Below are 18,497 nucleotides of genomic sequence, written 5' to 3'. Positions count from 1 at the left end.
TAAGTTCAGTGACAAGATGCACTCCTGGCGAACTACGCTTTGCACCCCAAATTCCTCCGAGATGTTACCCCGCTGCAACACGTGACATTTTGAGCCATCATATATCGCTCTAATGATAACTATCAGCTTCTCGGTAACGCCCGTCCTGGGTCGAGCGCGCACTGTCCAAAAATGATGCGTAGGATGTTGATGCGATCAATGCATCCAGAGCGGAAACAAGCCTGCATTCTGTGGATCAAGATTTCGAGATTTTTTTGACAGATTTCAGGATTATTTTGGCTATTATCTTCACAACAACAGAGAGCAGGCAGATACCCGTTCAATTGTTCGGCTCAAAACGGGTGCCCTTCTTTGCAATCTTAACAATCATCCCTTTGTTTTATTCTCTCCCATTCTCAAGATTTCCATACTAGTGGAAACAACAGATCTGCAGTACCTGCAGAGAGACTGTGAAGCCCAGCGGCTTTCCCACGTTTGAATGGATTGATTGCCGAAACGATTTCTCTCTTGCTTGGAGGAACTGTTTATAACCGCATGCTACGGTGGTTATCCATTTCATCGGCGAAAGGAGGAACTTGACTGAATACCATACGGTTAAGAATCGTAGTTAAGGGAGGTGGAAGGATTTTTTGGGTTCTTCGGCGTTGGGTATGAGAAGTCGATCGATGACGTCCTTCACAGAACCATTGAAATATTTCCGTCCACAAGCAAATACTTTCGTGATGCGGTATACGATTGTGAAATCATTCCGTTCTGTGCCATTTTGCGCTTTCCTGACCAAAATAACAGCAAAATCCCTTTTATCACGGTGCACACTACGATGAACTGACCACTCGTAGCGATCAGAAGAGCCTTCAACCCTTTCCACTCTTCGATCCGCTCTCTTTGTTCCGAAATAATTGAGATTTTATGACGGCCCTTAGGGACGTGACCGATGACCTTCGTATCACCCGAGAGAGAACATTTTTGATTGCGGCCCAATACTCATCGATATTCTCAGACGGGTTACTTAGTATATCTGCTGTACGATCAGCAAAATAGCTCTCTCGCTGTCGAGCGACAGTTGGATCATACAAGTAGATGATGTTGAACTTGGGGGTCCCAGCTCTTCAGGCCCGAAAATTGGCGGACACCACACGCAAGTGAAGGTGAGTGATTATCAAATGGTGAGCACTTTCGAGGTCGATGTCAGCGCCTCTCTTATTACGCATATCCAGGAAAAAACTGACAAATTTACCCCTCATCGCAAAATGGCCAATCTGATTGCTTGTACGGTGCCGGTTAGTTGAAATCCAGCCGACCTTATAGCAGACTCTGCGCTTGAATAATGTGTCACCAATGACGAGGTAATGAAAGCTTCAGAAATCCAAAAATCCCTCACCATTATCGTTACAGTCGCTAAGACCGTGCTTCCCCATCACATGTGCGAGCTAGATGTTGTCAAAGCCCACCAGTGGCTGAGAAGGAGCAATGTGTCCATCGCTGCAAATTTGAATAGTTTTCTGTTTGGACTTCGTTCTGAGTATAATACACACCCAGGTTCTGCTTCTCCTTTTTCTTCGGCCTCTGTCCCGTCCACAAGCAGGGTCGACTCGTCGTGATCGATTTCGCCATTTAGCTCTATCAATTGCCTGATCTAGATGCGGTCGCGAGGCGAGATTTAACTCCATCCAGCGTATCAAGCCACCGTTGTTTCGGCCGGCCTTTTGGTCGTTTACCATCGACTTCGATGTTCAGACCAATCTTGGCAAGTGATTCTCGTTAGCGCGAATTATGTGACCATACCATCGAAGATGCCTCTCCAACAATCTTTCCGCGCTCGGTGCAGTCCCATATCGATTGCGTATATCCCCATTTCGGATATGATTAAAACGTGTCACGCCACTAGTCCAACGCAAAATCTTCGTCTCCATTACCGTAAGACGCCGTTCATTGTCTTTTATAGTTGGCCAACACTTATAATCATAGACATTTTAAATAAAATTATAAAAAATAAATTTTAGATTTGACACGTTCCACAGCATCCAGATATCTTTCTAATGGTATCAACAAAGGCTCAGGTCATCCCTCTTGCAACCGAAGAAGAAGTTCTGGACGCAACAAAATTTGTTGTTTAAGGATTGGGGAAGATATGAATCTGTATTCCCTTGATGTGGGGCGGGAACAATTGGGAAGAAATTGTTCTCCACTTTTTTGTTTCCTACAAGGGCACCGTTTGGAACAAGCACCCATTTTTTTTAAAAATGGAGACTGGCGGTTTTCGTCCTGAATATAATGTCGTGTTTGTACATATACATATGTGAGGAACCGAATAATAATTTGCAACTACTTTCAATCACATTGCTTCAATGGAGGCTGTGAGGAGACGTCTAATGAGTTGCTCCTACTCAGGATGAGACTACAAGTTTGTTTTTTTTTCTGGAAAAAATGTTGGGTGAATAGTGCAAAATGAGGGGTTCGTGGGCTAAAAATAGAAGAAAAAGTTTCTCCCCAATTGGTCAGATCCGCCATCAAATTGATGCCTTCTGAATTCTTAAACAAAAAAAATATTTTTGTATATCATCCTCTTGGATGGGGAATCGAGCTGTCTATCATACTTTTGAGCTCTGCAAATGTGACTTTCGGGGAAACGTAGGAGCTATAGATATATGTATATGTTGCCTGTTTCTGGAGCCTTTCTGAAATTTACAGCAGACGCCTCTTATAGAACTTATAGTTTGAACTGCTCCATTTAAACAATATGTACTTCCTCTTTGGATGGGACCTTACCTAGAGTCATCTCACTGAATGGAGATCCCATATTTTTGATATACTTTATGTTCTCACCGAGCCTCTTGGACTCCAGTTTATTATATCCTTTTTGGCTCCGAGGATTCTAAAGATATTTCCTCCTAGCTCTTTTCGATCAATGTCAGCTTCCACCTTATTTATTTTGTCTGTGTAAGACATGATACCTGCGCAGTTGCTTCGAAGCAAATCCTTATTTTCTTGTCCCTTTTTTTCTCATTTGGACACTGTTTTTCAGCCAAGAAAAGCTTCAGTCCCCTTTCTGAGGAGGTCGTACCGCTTTTTTGTTTCTTAGGAACCTGCTGATTGCCTGGACAGCTCAATGACTGAATAAATGAAAGTTAATAATTTGTTTCTTAACCATTTTCTACACGGGGGTGATCTTCCCTGTTTTTCACTGTTCTGTTCCACTGTTCTTTGTCACGCCCTGATTTAATCAAAAATGGGTTTGCCTATTGACACGAAATCTAGTGGAGTTGTTGGAACTATGAATCGCTACTCATTCTGTGTAGGGCATCATCTATCCTTCATTTTAAGGAGGAAAAGGGTCCATTCAAAAGCGATTACAAAATTTTTTCCGTAGAACTCAGCCGTATGGGATATTAAGGGTCTCGATTTATAGCTAACGATTGTAATATTTTGGATTTGTTACAAAGGGAGGGGAGCGGAGAGACTACGTCATAAAATTTCCGATATAAATCAAGGGCCCACAAAATTTGGCGCTAGTACATAGCACGTGATATTGGAAAGTTTGGTGGAAGTCTTCCTATAATTTGGTAACTCCTTGCATCTACAGTGACAAATTACGGAAATTTTTCAATGTTTCAGATCAAGAGGATTGATTCTTTTCAGTATCACATTTTAAGGAATTCGTATGTTTATTGCGTTTCTGTATGAAGCCTTTCATCATCATCATCATCAACGGCGCAACAACCGGTATCCGGTCTAGGCCTGCCTTAATAAGGAATTCCAGACATCCCGGTTTTGCGCCGAGGTCCACCAATTCGATATCCCTAAAAGCTGTCTGGCGTCCTGACCTACGCCATCGCTCCATCTTAGGCAGGGTCTGCCTCGTCTTCTTTTTCTACCATAGATATTGCCCTTATAGTCTTTCCGGGTGGGATCATCCTCATCCATACGGATTAAGTGACCCGCCCACTGTAACCTATTGAGTCGGATTTTATCCACAACCGGACGGTCATGGTATCGCTCATAGATTTCGTTATTGTGTAGGCTACGGAATCGTCCATCCTCATGTAGGGGGCCAAACATTCTTCGGAGGATTCTTCTCTCGAACGCGGCCAAGAGTTCGCAATTTTTCTTGCTAAGAACCCAAGTTTCCGAGGAATACAAGATCATTGTCTTGTACAGTAAGAGCTTTGACCCTATTGTGAGACGTTTCGAGCGGAACAGTCTTTGTTAGCTGAAATAGGCTCTGTTGGCTGATAACAACCGTGCGCGGATTTCATCATCGTAGTTGTTATCGGTTGTGATTTTTGACCCTAGATAAGAGAAATTGTCAACGGTCTCAAAGTTGTATTCTCCTATCCTTATTCTTCTTCGTGTTTGTGTTTGACCAGTGCGGTTTGATGTTGTTGGTTGATTCGTCTTAGGTGCTGACGTTGCCACCATATATTTTGTCTTGCCTTCATTGATGTGCAGCCCAAGATTTCGCGCCGCCTGCTCGATCTGGATGAAGGCAGTTTGTACATCTCGGGTGGTTCTTCCCATGATGTCGATATCGTCAGCATAGGCCAGTAGTTGGGTGGACTTGAAGAGGATCGTACCTCTTGCATTTGCCTCAGCATCACGGATCACTTTCTCGAGGGCCAGGTTAAAGAGGACGCATGATAGGGCATCCCCTTGTCGTAGACCGTTGTTGATGTTGAATGGTCTTGAGAGTGATTCTGCTGCTTTTATCTGGCCTCGCACATTGGTCAGGGTCAGCCTAGTCTTATTAATTTCGTCGGGATACCGAATTCTCCCATGGCCGTGTACAGTTTTACCCTGGCTATGCTATAATAGGCAGCTTTAAAGTCGATGAACAGATGGTGCATCTGTTGTCCATATTCCAACAGTTTTTCCATCGCTTGCCGCAGAGAGAAAATCTGATCTGTTGCTCATTTGCCTGGAGTGAAGCCTCTTTGGTATGGGCCAATGATTTTCTGGGGGTATGGGGCTATCCGGCCTAGCAAGATAGTAGAGAATATCTTATAGATGGTACTGAGCAACGTGATACCTCTATAATTGCTGCACTGTGTGATATCTCCCTTTTTATGTATGAGACAGATAATGCCTCGTTGCCAATCGTCAGGCATTGATTCGCTGTCCCATACCTTGAGCACAAGTTGATGAGCCACTTGGTGTAACTGGTCGCCTCCATATTTAACCAATTCGGCTGTAATTCTATCGGCTCCTGGCGACTTATGATTTTTTAGCTGATGAATTGCACGGACTGTTTCTGCTACACTTGGTGATGGCAGTATTTGTCCGCCGTCTTCAGTTGGCGGGACCTCCAACTCGCCGATGTTCTGGTTGTTCAGTAGCTCATCAAAGTACTCAACCCATCGCTCTAATATGCCCATTCTGTCGGAAATCAGATTTCCCTCTTTGTCTCGGCAGAATGAGCATCGAGGTTTATAAGGCTTCATCCTGCTGACTTGTTGGTAAAACTTGCGCGCCTGGTGCGGTTGCTCCCTGTACTTTTCTAGTTCACAGACTTGTTGGTTCTTCCAGACTTCCTTTTTCCGTCTGTGAAGTCGCTTCTCCGCTCGACGGAGTTCGTGATAAGTCTCTGCGCGTGCCCGCGTTCTTTGAGAATGCAACATTACTCGGTATACGGCATTCATCCGTTCTGTTGCTAGCTTGCATGCATCGTCAAACCAGCCGTTCCGACTCCTTTTGCGGCTGGGGCCAAGTATGTTTGTGACCGTATCCATGATAACGTTCTTCAGGTGATTGTGAAGATCATTTGTTGATGTTTCATCTCCAGGTCCTCTGTTGACTGCGGTTATTGCGGTATCCATTTCCCTCTTATAGGTGTCGCGGAGGACTGTGTTGTGGATGGCTTCAGTGTTCACTCTCACCTGATTGTCAGAGGGAATTCTAGGTGGTATTGTTATTCGAGCTCGGAGCACCATGCCAACGAGATAGTGGTCCGAGTCTATATTGCCCCCCCTATATGTTCTGACATTCATCAAGGCTGAGATTTGGCGGCGTTCGATCAATACGTGGTCAATTTGGTTGAAAGTGGTCCCGTCTGGAGAGGCCCACGTATGTTTGTGGCCCGCTTTCCGCGCAAACCAGGTACTTCCAACAACCATTTCGTGTGACCCTGCTAATTGAATAACCCGCAGTCCGTTATCATTTGTTTTTTCGTGTAAGCTATGGGAGCCAACGTATCGCCTGAATACGGGCTCCTTCCCTACTTAGCTATTAAAGTCCCCAAGTACGATTTTGATTTCGAGGGTTCGTTCTACTGCCTCGTAGAAGGTATCCTTCTCCGAATCTGTAGTCTGCTCTGTAGGGGCGTGAACGTTAATGGGGCTTATATTTCTAAACTTGCCTCGCAAGCGCAGAGTGCATAGCCGTTTGCTTATGTTTTCAAGCCGATAACAGCAGGTTTCATTTTTTGGCTGACTAAGAAACCTACTCCGAGCACATGGCTTAGTGGATGACCGCTGACCGCTATAATATATGGTGTAGTGGCTCTTCTCCAGGAAACCGGTCCCTGTCCATCGCATCTCTTGTAACGCTGTTATATCAGCCCTATATGGGGACAGGGTATGGGTAAATGCGCAAATCGTTAATCCATTGTCGTTGTCGGGCTCGTCGTTGTAAGATCCATCCTGTCCGAGGCTCCTTTCGTGGCTTCGTAACATTGGTTTTCCGTGTAGGGTTGTCAGCCCTACCCAACCCCCAACCTGGAGGACCAGTTAGTACAGTTTGTCCCGTTTTTAGGCGCGGGAGACTCGCCTTCATCCTTCTCCGTGTGCAGCTTTTCGTTATGAAAGAGTTTCCAGCGGTCACCACGTGGAGGTGGAGATAGGGTTTGGTAGTAGAGCTGTTGGTGTTGGTTCAGCAGGCATTTCCCAGGTTTTATGCTCCATCGTGGGTACCAATCCACGTTTCGCCCTGGGACCTATACTACCATTTGACCACCACGTCTCTTACAGAACCTATAGTTTGAACTGCGCCATTTAAGCGATATGTACTTCCTCTTTGGATGTGACCTTACCTAGTGTCATCTCACTAAATGGAGATCCTGAGTGTATCTTATCCTTTTTGGCTCCTCAGGATTCTAAAGATATCTCCTCCCAGCTCTTTTCGATCAATGTCAACATTCACCTTATTCATTATGTTTGTATAAGACATAATACCTGCGCAATTGGCTCGGGGCAAACCCTTATTTTTTCCTCCTATTTTTCTCGTTTTTCCGTCAAGGAAAGCTTCAGCCTCTTTTTTGAGGAGGTCGTACTGTTTGTTTGTTTCTTAAGAACCTGCTGATTGCCTGGACAGTTCAATGACTGAATGATTGAAAGTCAATACTTTGTTTCTTAACCACTTTCTACATGGAGACGATCTTGCCTGATTTCACAAAATTTTTTGTCTAAAGTCCCCCACTTTTCCTTCTATCGTCTTTCATTTGTTCCTATCCAGCGTTTGCGGATGCCTCTATTCGCCTATTCATTCCTCGTGTGTCTGTCTGTCTGTCACTCCTGATTTAATCAAAAATGGTTGAACGATTGTAATCTTTTGGATTTGTTACAAAGGGAGGGGAGCGGAGAGGCTGGGTGATCAAATTTTCGATATAAATCAAGGGCCCACAAAATTTGGCGCTAGTATATAGCACGTGATACTGGAAAGTTTGGTGGAAGTCTTGCTATAATTTGGTAATTCCTCGCATCTACAGTGACAAATTACGGAAATTTTTCTATTTTTCAGATCAAGAGGATTTTTTCTTTCCAGTTTCACATTCTAAGGAATTTATATGTTCATTGTGTTTCTGAAAGGCTTCCTAGAGAATATTTAAACTATTTGAGCCAATCTCGATGACTGATTGCAAACCTTCCATATTTGCTCTCCTCAAGGGTATCTGGCTCGCCCCACAGATTGAAAGCGAAGATGGGAGGAGCGAAAAATTAAATCGACATCAATGTCAATCTAAGGTGAAACTGCTCCCTTTTCCAGGTTCAAATGTCAAACCACGGGGTTATGCCATACTTTGCGACCTATAACATATCTTTACGTACTAAAAATAAATCCCGGGAAAGTTTTTATTAATCAGAACAAAGCTCGTCAGCATGTTAGCATTATTACGCTCACTGTTTATAAAACAAATTAATGGCATATCCTGGGTAATACATTCCAGGACTTTATTTGCTTCCACCAAGTGGTTCTGCAAACATTACATGCATACACCAGTCCTGCGACGGTAGGCCGCTGCGCCAACATATCCTCACCTACATGCCTAAGCCCTCAAGTGATTATTTCGATTAAACACTTTCTTGCTGTTCATTTTCCTTCTCCTTACGCAACTCCTCGCATTCCTGATACGAATTTCCCAGGCTGAACCCAAGATGTCGGCGCTCCAACAATGTTTGTCTTAAAGCCCAAACTCATTTAAAATTTATAACGACTTTCTTGATATTTACCGGAGGTCGGGATGTGGGTTTGCACATCAATCAAAACCACATTTTCTCATTAAGTTTCGCATGTGATCGGGAAGCAAAGATTCAAAATTCAAGAAGGATCCGGGATTCTGGGAATACAAACATCTAATACGTCTCCTGTGCATACTTTATTGTCTCTTGCAGATATTCGACGACATAATTTTTGCGTTTTTCGCACTGGAAATGACAATCAAAATGGTGGCAATGGGAATCTACGGGAAGAACACTTACCTGGCCGACTCCTGGAACCGCCTGGATTTCTTCATTGTCTTGGCAGGACTTTTAGAATATGTGATGCACGTGGAAAATTTGAATTTAACAGCGATACGCACAATAAGGGTGTTACGGCCACTGCGGGCTATAAATAGGATTCCAAGTGAGTATGAAAGCGAACAATTTGATGAAAAGCCTTTTTGAATACTAAGTGAGTGTCGCAACTGGGACAGGATCATACAGAAACACAAAAAAATTGCACGACACGTGCGAAATTCAAAGGTAATGCTGCCAGGACAACGACAATGGCCGTGGAGCATAAAGGGATGTGGATTTAATTAGTAGCAAATTGTTGGATGTTACATTGTGGCTCGATTTAACGACACCAGATGATCCTGGCCAGGTTGAAGGGAAATCTTTATTACATAGTAACCATTGACAATCGTTTCAGGTATGCGAATCCTCGTGATGCTCCTGCTCGACACACTGCCAATGCTGGGCAATGTCCTGTTGCTGTGTTTTTTCGTCTTTTTCATTTTCGGAATTGTCGGAGTTCAACTCTGGGAAGGAATTTTACGACAACGCTGCGTCCTACAACTACCGCCGAACGTTATTGCACCCAAGTGAGTACACCTTGAAGGCATTTATGTAATTGTGCTTGTGTGAAATCGATATATTATCAGCGTCTGACAAGAGCCGGACACGAGCCATTAAACTAGTCTAGGATATTATCTAGGTTCATTTTATTTATAATATCACCTTCGAGAGAGTTGGCGGAAAACAGGGTTCCAAGGTAATTCTTCCGTTCCAATGGCTAGGCTAGAGGATTACAATTAGGACGAGCGGAGTAGAGAACGCCGAGCTGAGTACATGAACGTTTCGAGTAATATTCAGTTGAACATGTTTCCTTTTTCGAGTCCTTCAGTTTCAGTTGTAGTTTGTTTTGAAGTGGGGCACAACAGTGCAGTTTGAGCCTTCACCACGCCAGGATACATTTCAATTCCGCAGGTTTTTCATTGAATTTCCGTAGATTTGTTTTGTGTTTCGGTTGTTTTTTCTTCACAGGTTCAGTTGGTGCCTCTCATTCAGTTTTGGAGTTTTGTTTTGATCAAGCCTTTTGTTCTGTTCCTGAACTGAACAAGTATCAAATTCGACTACATTAGCCTCCTCTTCGAAAGCACTCATAGTATCCCTCTCGACAGGATCATCTCAAGTAGCTGAATCTGCTTTTCATTGAAAATTACGTAGATGATAGTGAACAAAATATGAACATACACAGCTTACATTTTATAAGTAGATTGAAGCGTTCCATGCTGTAAATGAACCATGTAAATACGTTCTGGCACATGCTTATAGCCCCTTATTGGGTTGACTTTCTTGTTATGAGGTTTTTTCGGTGAAGTAAACTCATTTGAGTGGATATATAACATATGAATCATTCGCGTTCCGCATTGTAGTCCGGTCAAAATAAAAGTTTTGAGAGCATAAAATACACTTCCCTCATCATATCACATCTATGAAACGATTGTCAGTCTCCGGTACTACAAGAGAGACACCAGAGTAACTGAATTAGATTTGGTAACATTCACAAACAAAAGTTCCTTTACGAAGACAAGTCGAAAAATACCCGATCAAGAGACAAAGGAGCAGGTTTATCATAAAAATTTGTCTTATTTCCTTGAAGGACAGCACCCCTTCCCAACGTTCATGACATTGTTTGAACCCTCTAAAAAATACTACCTTCCAAACACTTGAAAGTACGCTGTGTTTCATTGGTGACACCCCTGCTGAATATTTATCTAGCAAATTGGAAGGAGTGTGGCAGATTGGTAAGTGTTGTGTTGCATCTCCCACCGAGTCCGAACATTTGCATTTTTCAACGTCTCCCAGCAGCAGGTGAAATTTCTAGACCATTCCATCACTCCTGATGACATACAACCCGGCCCAGACAAAGTGGAAACAATCGCGAGTTTTCCGCTGCCAAAAGCGACCAAAGACCTCACCACCAGTCTTTACTTAACGCCTTTCTACCTGGTCCTAAGGTCAAAGAATCGCGGGAGGTCGTGTGATCTCCAAGAGCCATCCAACGTTTGAAGCAACCAAGTAACAGCTGGTAAACACTACACTTTTGGCATTCTACCAAAAGGATGTACCCTAAGTCGTGTTTGCCAATGTCTCAGACATTGAAGTAGGCGCTGCTCTTCAGCACATGGTGAACCAAAATTGGCAACCGTCGGGTTTCTTCTCAGAACAGTTGAATCCCGCTCAACAGAATTACAGCCGCGTATCTGAGTATCAAGTACTTCCCCAATTTCCCTTAAAGGCAAGCCGTTCACGTACCATAAGCCTTTATCTTTCGCCTTAAGGTAGAAGCATGACAAAGCACCACCTCTCTAATTTCAGCGATTAGCTTACATCATCCAAATTATATTGAACATTCAACATGTGTCCGGTAAAGACGGTTCGCTGATACTTCTTGAATTTTCGAAATCAACATCCAAGTGGTGTGGCCCAAAAGAATGACGCAATCGGACCCCAAATACAAGTTTAAAAAGTTCCCCATTTTCGGCTCACCTTTCTCTATTTGCTGCGAGATCTCCGAAAAGGGACCTAGACTATATATGTCGGCCGCTTTTCATAAGGTAAGGGTTTCACTCAGTGTACGATCTTGCACACTCTTGCATTAGGACAGCAAATCGGCAGGTCTCCAGCAAATATTTTTGGCCATCTATGAAAAAGCACGTAAATTCTTGGGCCAGAGAGTGCATTGCATGCCAAAATTGTAACGTATTCCCTAAATCAACAAAGTGCTTCCCCATCATACAACCCTTCCGCTTTTACACAATACATTTCTTTTTGAGATTCGCACGGCTACAAGCTTTTCCTCACGATCATTGATCGGTTGACGGGGTGGCGTGAGGAAATATCTCTGAAGGACATTACAGCACAATTATATGCTGGGACCTTCTATCTTCCTTTTATTCCGCACTTTGGTTGTTCCCGCCGTAATAATCGCAGACCAGGGAATGCAATTCGAATCCACTCTTTTTTTCAGAACTCGGAAAGCTCCTTGAATTCAAACATCAGCGTGGAACCGCATATCACCAGCATTCTAATGAGATCCTAGAACGTTGGCATTGGACGCTGAAAGTAACCATTATGGCGCGCGACGAGTCATCCTGATCGCAGGTTTTGCTTAAGTTCTGCTTGGTCTCCGCGAAGAGTTTGCTGATCTGATGTATAGAGAAAATCCAAAATTACCTGGCGACCTGGTCCTCGATAAGAGAGGCAGGTTTAAAGAGGCTGGATTGTTGCGCCTGCTACCAGAGGCCGTTCAGATTGAAGTCACCTCCGCTATCTCGTTACATGCGGCCAATGGTTTGCACCCCTAGAGAACTTGAGGGTCTGCACCACCGTTCTAGTGATAACTTATTCATTTGCAGGGCACTGTAACCAACGTACGAAGGCTCCTATAAAGTCTTCGAGCATGGGGAGCACGCGTTCAGTTTAGACAGCGATGGCAATCCCAAGATTTAAACAAGCTCCTTGTGTCTACTGCAAGTGTCTTAAGAATGCCTAAGCCTTTCGGGTAAACTGCCTCTCCGAAGAGACGTCATTTCTCAAATCAAATGAAAGATTTCTCGAAGGGTGGGCCCTTACGTGACCATCACCGCGGGGACATTCTAGTAGGTTGACTTGTTTAACACCACAACCACTTCGCGTCGAACTTCACCGTTGAGCGCATACGAAGCATACCTGGACCAGTGCTCAACCCCGAGGCATGCGGTCGCTATAGATTCCTCTTAAGTCGGTCCAACCATCTGCTCAATTCCTTAAGGGTCTGTTGGATTCGGAACGCATTCCAAACTCCGACAGCTTATGCCGTCCCCTGGTAAACCGGTGAACCGTTCTCCTATAACTGGAGGTCGTCATGGCATGCTTGCATACCGCACACTGCGATATCCAAGACTTGTCAAAACTCTCCTTTCTACCCCTCGAATCCTTGTTTGCCATGGACTAAATGAACCCAGTACATAAATCCAAATACTACATTATTCTAACATTTGTCGACTTTACCAACAGCCTTGTGGCGGGCTGCTGTTAGCCGATGTGCTACATCCACCTACTGTATCACGGCCAGCAAACAATAGTGAATACAACGTTTCCTAGTGGAGGTTTCCTTTTGGCCATTTTGGTTTTGATTCAAAAGGCAGGGTTGCTGCCCCGTCTGCCTCCTCAGCACCTCAGAGCATCGGTTTCCTTAGACAGATTGAAGCCTTTTTTCTAGAAGGCAAAGGACACTGAAAGGAAGCGTGGGCGATGTGGCCGAGTAGCGTCTAAATTTATACAGGCGGTCATTACTTTTTTAGAAAAAATATAGATAAAATATAATATAAAGTGTAAAATGGCTTGCTGCAGTATTAATCATGCCTCCTCTCACGAAGAAAACATTTACGAGAGTTCCTCTCTTTGTAATAGCACGTCAGTCCGTTGCGTGTCATTTTATGGATAGGATCGCACCAGTTAAAGGACACGAGAGAGACCGAACTGTCCAAAAGGATCTCCACACATTCTAGAGCGTGCAGAACCGTGTAAATGTCTATCTACGGAATACTTCAGTGGAGCCTCAGGATTTGCAGGCTAACCTTCACGGTGGAACTCGTCAATTCTCCAGCTCTCCAGCTCCAGCTCTCCCTTCTAAGTTGACTCCAACCACGTGAGATGTTCTTTAACCGTCAATCTTATAAGTCACTACACTACTAGTCACTACTAGTTTCATCTTGCAGTGAGGGTTTATCAATTGGCAGGGGTGATCATTGGTCTTGACACCCTTTTTGGAGTCATCTCAAGTTCTTAGTCTACGCTAATAACCAAACCACTTTGGACCAGTTCTAGGCGAACATTCGAGACGCATTGCCGCAAATATTGGACTGAGTTATCAGAAATGCTTGCTATTTGAGTGATGAAAACAAGGTGACATTCCACACCCTCATTGTTTTATTTAAATTTCTTTTCTAATCATCCTTATCTGGTCACCCAGTAGGGAGGTCTTCAATGGGGATGTGTTGAGGGAGACATTGTCAGTTGGGATTTGGAAGCTTATGTTATGAAAAGAATGATAGAGGCAATGTTTGCAATGTCCATGAACCGAAAAGGTGTGCGTATTCCAGTAGCCTAATTATTGGTGGAGTGAGGAAATTGCTATTTTACTCATGGTCATTATGTTTCCCAATCGGACAGGATTCGTCAACGGGCTAGAGGGAAAATTAATCAAGATTAGCTGAAATAGTTAACAGCAGTTCGAGGTAACCTTGAACACGCTGAATAAGCGAAGAAAGGGAATGTGCTTTAAAAATCTAGTAACACCAGCGAATATTGACTCCTTAGGGAAGGACTAGGGTGAAGAAAAATACAAGAGGAGAAGAGTCCCTAAAAATAACCTGTCCAAGGCTTCTATGAAAAGTTATTCCTGACTACTTTGACTCTAAATAAGCAAACATGATCATCATCATCATCACCAACGGCGCAACAACCGGTATCCGGTCTAGGTCTGCTAGCAGAGAATATCTTATAGATGGTACTCAGCAACGAGATACCTCTATAATTGCTGCACTGGATGATATCTCCCTTTTTATGTATGGTGTCAATCGTCAGGTGTTGATTCGCTGTCCCACACCTTGAGTACAAGCTAATGAACCACTTCAGTTGACGGGACCTCCAACTCGCCGATGTTCTGGTTGTTCAGTAGTTCATCAAAGTACTCAACCCATCGCTCCAACATGCCCATTCTGTCGGAAATCAGATTTCCCTCTTTGTCTCGGCAGGATGAACATCGAGGTGTGTACGGCTTCATCCTGCTGATTTGTTGCACCAGATTTTCTGGTACCGCCATGTTCTTCCTTTCTTCCACAAATGTTGGACTGTGGAAAAATATATGCTTTGGGTCCTCTGGGACTCCATCGTCGTTTGGACAATCGGGTGAACTATCCAATTTAAGCCTGTACAGGTACTGGCATTATCCTCCATGTTCCACGAGAAACTGAGTAATATTATAATTAATCTCACCGTGTCGTCTCTCCAAACTTACGGTAAGGGTAAGCCTCAGTGTCATCTCGAGCATATCGAACGCTCTTGCCATATATTTACTGCCATTCGGCGTCCTTCGCCTGCGACAAATGGGAAATAGACTTCGTATTGTATATGTTCGTCATCTCATCAGCCAAGATGTCAATCGGCATCATTCTTGAGATGTCAAACGCAGGATCATCCGGAACAGTCCTAAAGGCAAAACACACCCTAAGGGCTGCCCTCCTATAGACTGCACACAGTTTATGAACGTTAGCGGAGCTGGGAGGCTGAATAGAGCAAGATCGTCCTCACTACCCTGGCTATAAGCAATCTAAAAGCCTTCGCTCTCCCAAGTTCGTCATCACCTAGTCACCTTGTCAAGAACATACTTGCAGCGGATGCTTTGTGGCAAGCATACTGTACATGTTGCTTATAACTGAGCTTCCTGCCTATTATTACTCTCAAATATTTGATGACCGGCTTGGAACTAATGGTCAATCCCAATTTGAATACGTTCCTCATTAGTAAACGCCGTAAAGCTTCATAATGAGGACGGTTTCTGTTTTTTCCTCCGCAAGTATCACTACAGAACTCTTTAGCCAAGCCTTAACAGCATTCATTGCTTCACATGAGTATAACCCAACGTCTTAAGAGTGCGTGTTATGTCGTCAGCACCGTGGCTTCCTCCGTGACCGGAAGATTTCACACATCGTTGTACTCGATATTCCACGGCACCTGCCGAGACAAAGTACTCCTGGAGTCCGTCATTGGTGTCATACCAGAGCCTTCATTTTTGTAAATAGTTGCTTACAATAGCCGCAAAGTAAGCAAGAATACCAACCTTCCCCAGACATTTCCATATTAAGTTCCAATTGGCCGCATTTTGCATTTCTCACTTCCAGGGTATTGTCCCTTCCATGAATTGCATCTTCGACCAAGCCAGTAGCCAATTTGATGGCATCAATGGTTGATCTGGCTCTTCGAAACCCATACTGTCCATTTGAAATGCCTGCTTGGTTCTGGACAACCGGTATTCCGTCCCCACGTACTCGAGGAGGGTGATCAGACCCGAGTCTGCAAGGGACTAATCTGAAGTGGCTCTGCCACGAAGCCTCACCGGAGGTTACCTGGTGTCATGGAAACACGGGATGGCCCTCTGAGAGCATATGCTGCAGGAGAATTCCTGGAAGATGTGTTCTTGGCCCGGTTATTTGCGGTTGGCCCACTAGTGGGAGTTTCATGGTGATTGTGGTTATGCCTACATCACGGGCAGAGCTCATCGGAGCTCAAGCGTGGGGTTGCGCTGTACAACTCAGGTGCCGTACCCCTTAGTTGCCGCAGAGGTGTTAGATAGGCCTCGCATCCACTGGTATGAATGCTGAGCCTGCACTAAGTATAAACCAGTACCGATGTGCTAGTCATGACGGGGCTCTGATAGTGGTCCCAAAATCAATCCGTGTCCGAAGAGGACCGTGGGATTATGCCTACACGGCAGATACTCACGTTAAACCCCCTGGACTTTCATGGACAACCGGTAGCGATCTATTTTATGGTATATAACCCCTCCAGCATTTTCCCACAGTGTCCAGAAGAGATATAGGTCTGTAGGAGAATGATTTATTTGAAGATTTTTTTTTTTGAGATCTTTTACGATATTTCATGGGAAAGGTTTTGTAGAAGCAGCTTGAAGCGTTTGATGGAGGAAGTGTTTATTACTTGTCCAAAAATGATTCATATGTTATTCAAATTTCAAATAAATTACTAAATTTTTGCATCGTTCCAATAATTAAAATTGAATTAAACTTAACCGAATTTTAGAGGAAATGAGATAATTTGTTGCCGGAAGTAATATTTCATTCAAAGAAACCCCAGGATAATTCTTAATTCAATTAATGAACTGTACAGATCAAAGTGTAAATAATTAACTTCCAACAACAAATATTTAATATCTTTTTGACATCTGGAAGAAAAACTTATCAATGCCAGATTATAAATTATCTTTATTTTCACTAGGCATTATCTTTGCATGCAATATCTTAATCTTTTATCTTAGGTTTAATAAACTTTGTTTTAGCTTTCATCTCATTTGAACTAAAGTTATGATGACCGTTCTGAAATAAACGGAAAGCAGGATCTTCCCATGTATGGGAAACTCAAAGAAAACAGTACCAATGTGAATGAAAATTAGTCTGTCAACCTAGTGCTCTGGTTCCGCCATGGATGCTTTTTAGGAATGGTTTGTCACTGTACTTTTTTAAATTAGTTTTTCACCAAATATAGTCATGTGGGGCATCAAATAAAAGGTATCGGTTAGTACAAAGCCGGTCTTAGTTTTCTTATAGAAAGGTGAGGAATGCGGGGCATCGAGAGTAATCATTTGTTTCAGGGACCTATCTCAAAAACTACCCAACCGAAAAATCAGAAATCTCTCTGAGGCCCCCGAAGAATGGTTTACCCAGTGTCCGTAGCCTGAGTCTAGCTTGTCAATCGCAGAGGAAATGCCTGAGAGTTCCCCCTTCTCCGCAGTGGCAATGCGAATTGTAAGGTATGGCGAGCCTAGCCGCATGGTCACCTATGAGCCAGTGCGCCGTACAGACCACCGTAATCTTAAATGCATTTGCACGCGTCTGACATAGGAGCTCTCGTAATCGGGATATGTTATAAGCAGGCCAAATCCTCCTTGACTTGGCACAGGCAGTAAGTCTTTGCTATCTAAGGCCCGCGGCTACTAAGTAGTGTGTAGAATTCCGAATGTACCCGAAGAAGGACTGACAAGCGCAGAGACCTGTTTGGCCAATCTGTCAGCCCGCACATTCCCCTCTATGTTCCTATGCGTGTGGTATAGCCCGGGGGGCATGTCCAGATTTCCCGAGGTAGTTCGTCTAGGATGTTACTGTGGCCGTAGGGCTTCGCTGTTCAGCATCCGGACTCATGTGGTCTGACGGCAATGCACGCTACAACGTATTTAATGTGGAGGTCTAGGGGGAGAAGATGCAGAAGTACATTGAGAGCATCTGCGGGCAGGACTGCAGAGTCCCAGTAGCACCTGCACACGCGCTCTTTGAATCCTATTAAGCTTCATCCTATTGTACTCTTTCTTCAAAGCCTGCGACCATACAATAGAGCCGTACATTAGAATCGGACGCAGTACAGCGGTGTACATCCAGAGAACCATCCTCGGCCGGAGACCCCATTTCTTTGTAAAGGTCCTCTTGCAGGCACAGAAGGCTATACAGGCTTTCTTAACCCTCAGTTTTATGGTCAGTCTCCAATTTAGCTTTGAATCCAGGATTACACACAGATACTTTACATTAGAGGAAAGAACCAATCTTTGTTCATTTAGCCGTGGTAGGTGGAATTCAGGTATCCTTCTCTTGGAGGTGAATATCATCAGTTCCGTTTTGGTTTATGCCGAGTCTAGCTAAGACCATCTTGCCGCCCGCAGCCGCATCTTTCCCAACGCTCCTTCCATGATGTCGCTCATAATGGACGGAAACACCCCTAACACTAATATCACCGAACCCTCGGCATACGCCATTGCCTTCACCCCGCTGCTGTCGTAAAATTCCGCCCATCACTAATTAGAGCACCGGAAAAACGGCGCCTCCTTGGGGCATGCCTCTGTGCACAGCTCTGGTCAAGTGATTGCTTCCCAGATCCGACTGGATTATCCTGGTACTTAGCATGGATCCAATGCGCAAGATACCTCTCCAATCCAATACTGGTCAAGGCTTTCTTGATGGCGTTGGTAGTAAC

General features: G+C 44.1%; 1 protein-coding gene across 4 annotated transcripts in view; it reads left to right on the top strand.

The window, feature by feature from the left end:
• LOC119653747 (voltage-dependent T-type calcium channel subunit alpha-1G) overlaps positions 1–18,497 on the top strand; it is a 254,747-nt gene that overhangs the window by 129,548 nt on the left and 106,702 nt on the right. For all 4 annotated transcript variants that reach the window (XM_038058675.1, XM_038058673.1, XM_038058676.1 and 1 more), the window contains exons 5-6: positions 8,604–8,835; positions 9,124–9,295. In XM_038058675.1, the coding sequence (XP_037914603.1) occupies positions 8,604–8,835; positions 9,124–9,295 (404 nt within the window). The remainder of the gene's footprint in view (positions 1–8,603; positions 8,836–9,123; positions 9,296–18,497) is intronic.

This window comes from Hermetia illucens, chromosome 4, assembly GCF_905115235.1.
Source record: "Hermetia illucens chromosome 4, iHerIll2.2.curated.20191125, whole genome shotgun sequence".
In the NCBI taxonomy this organism is placed as follows: domain Eukaryota; kingdom Metazoa; phylum Arthropoda; class Insecta; order Diptera; family Stratiomyidae; genus Hermetia; species Hermetia illucens.
The sequence above is the reverse complement of the archived record's forward strand: the minus strand, read 5'-3'. Positions and strand labels throughout refer to the sequence as shown.